General features: G+C 69.8%; 1 protein-coding gene across 1 annotated transcript in view; it reads left to right on the forward strand.

Moving 5' to 3' along the window:
• The first annotated feature begins 29 nt into the window (after window positions 1–29).
• The window catches only part of ZNF282 (zinc finger protein 282), a 25,719-nt gene continuing 25,463 nt past the window's right edge, over window positions 30–285 (forward strand). Inside the window, exon 1 of the mRNA XM_006777178.2 lies at window positions 30–282. Coding sequence (XP_006777241.1) covers window positions 148–282 — 135 coding nt within the window. The 5' untranslated portion in view covers window positions 30–147. The remainder of the gene's footprint in view (window positions 283–285) is intronic.

Here is a 285-nt window from a genome sequence, read left to right on the forward strand (position 1 = left end):
GCTGGGCGGGGCGGGGAGCCCCCCCAAAGGGGACTGTTTGCTCCTACGGGCTGTAGATGGAGCTGTCCGGCCCCGGCGAGGGGGAAGGCGCCTGCAGAACGTTCTTCTTCTCCCTGGCCGGCCCGAGCGGGGAACAGCACTCCCAGGATGCAGTTTGTGTCAACACGGCCACAGCCTCAGCAGCTGGGCATTCAGGGCCTGGGGCTGGACAGCGGGAGCTGGAGCTGGGCCCAGGCTCTGCCCCCGGAGGAGGTCTGCCACCAGGATCCGGCGCTGCGCGGGGAA

The sequence above is a fragment of the Myotis davidii genome, unplaced genomic scaffold (assembly GCF_000327345.1).
Source record: "Myotis davidii unplaced genomic scaffold, ASM32734v1 scaffold49, whole genome shotgun sequence".
In the NCBI taxonomy this organism is placed as follows: Eukaryota; Metazoa; Chordata; class Mammalia; order Chiroptera; family Vespertilionidae; genus Myotis; species Myotis davidii.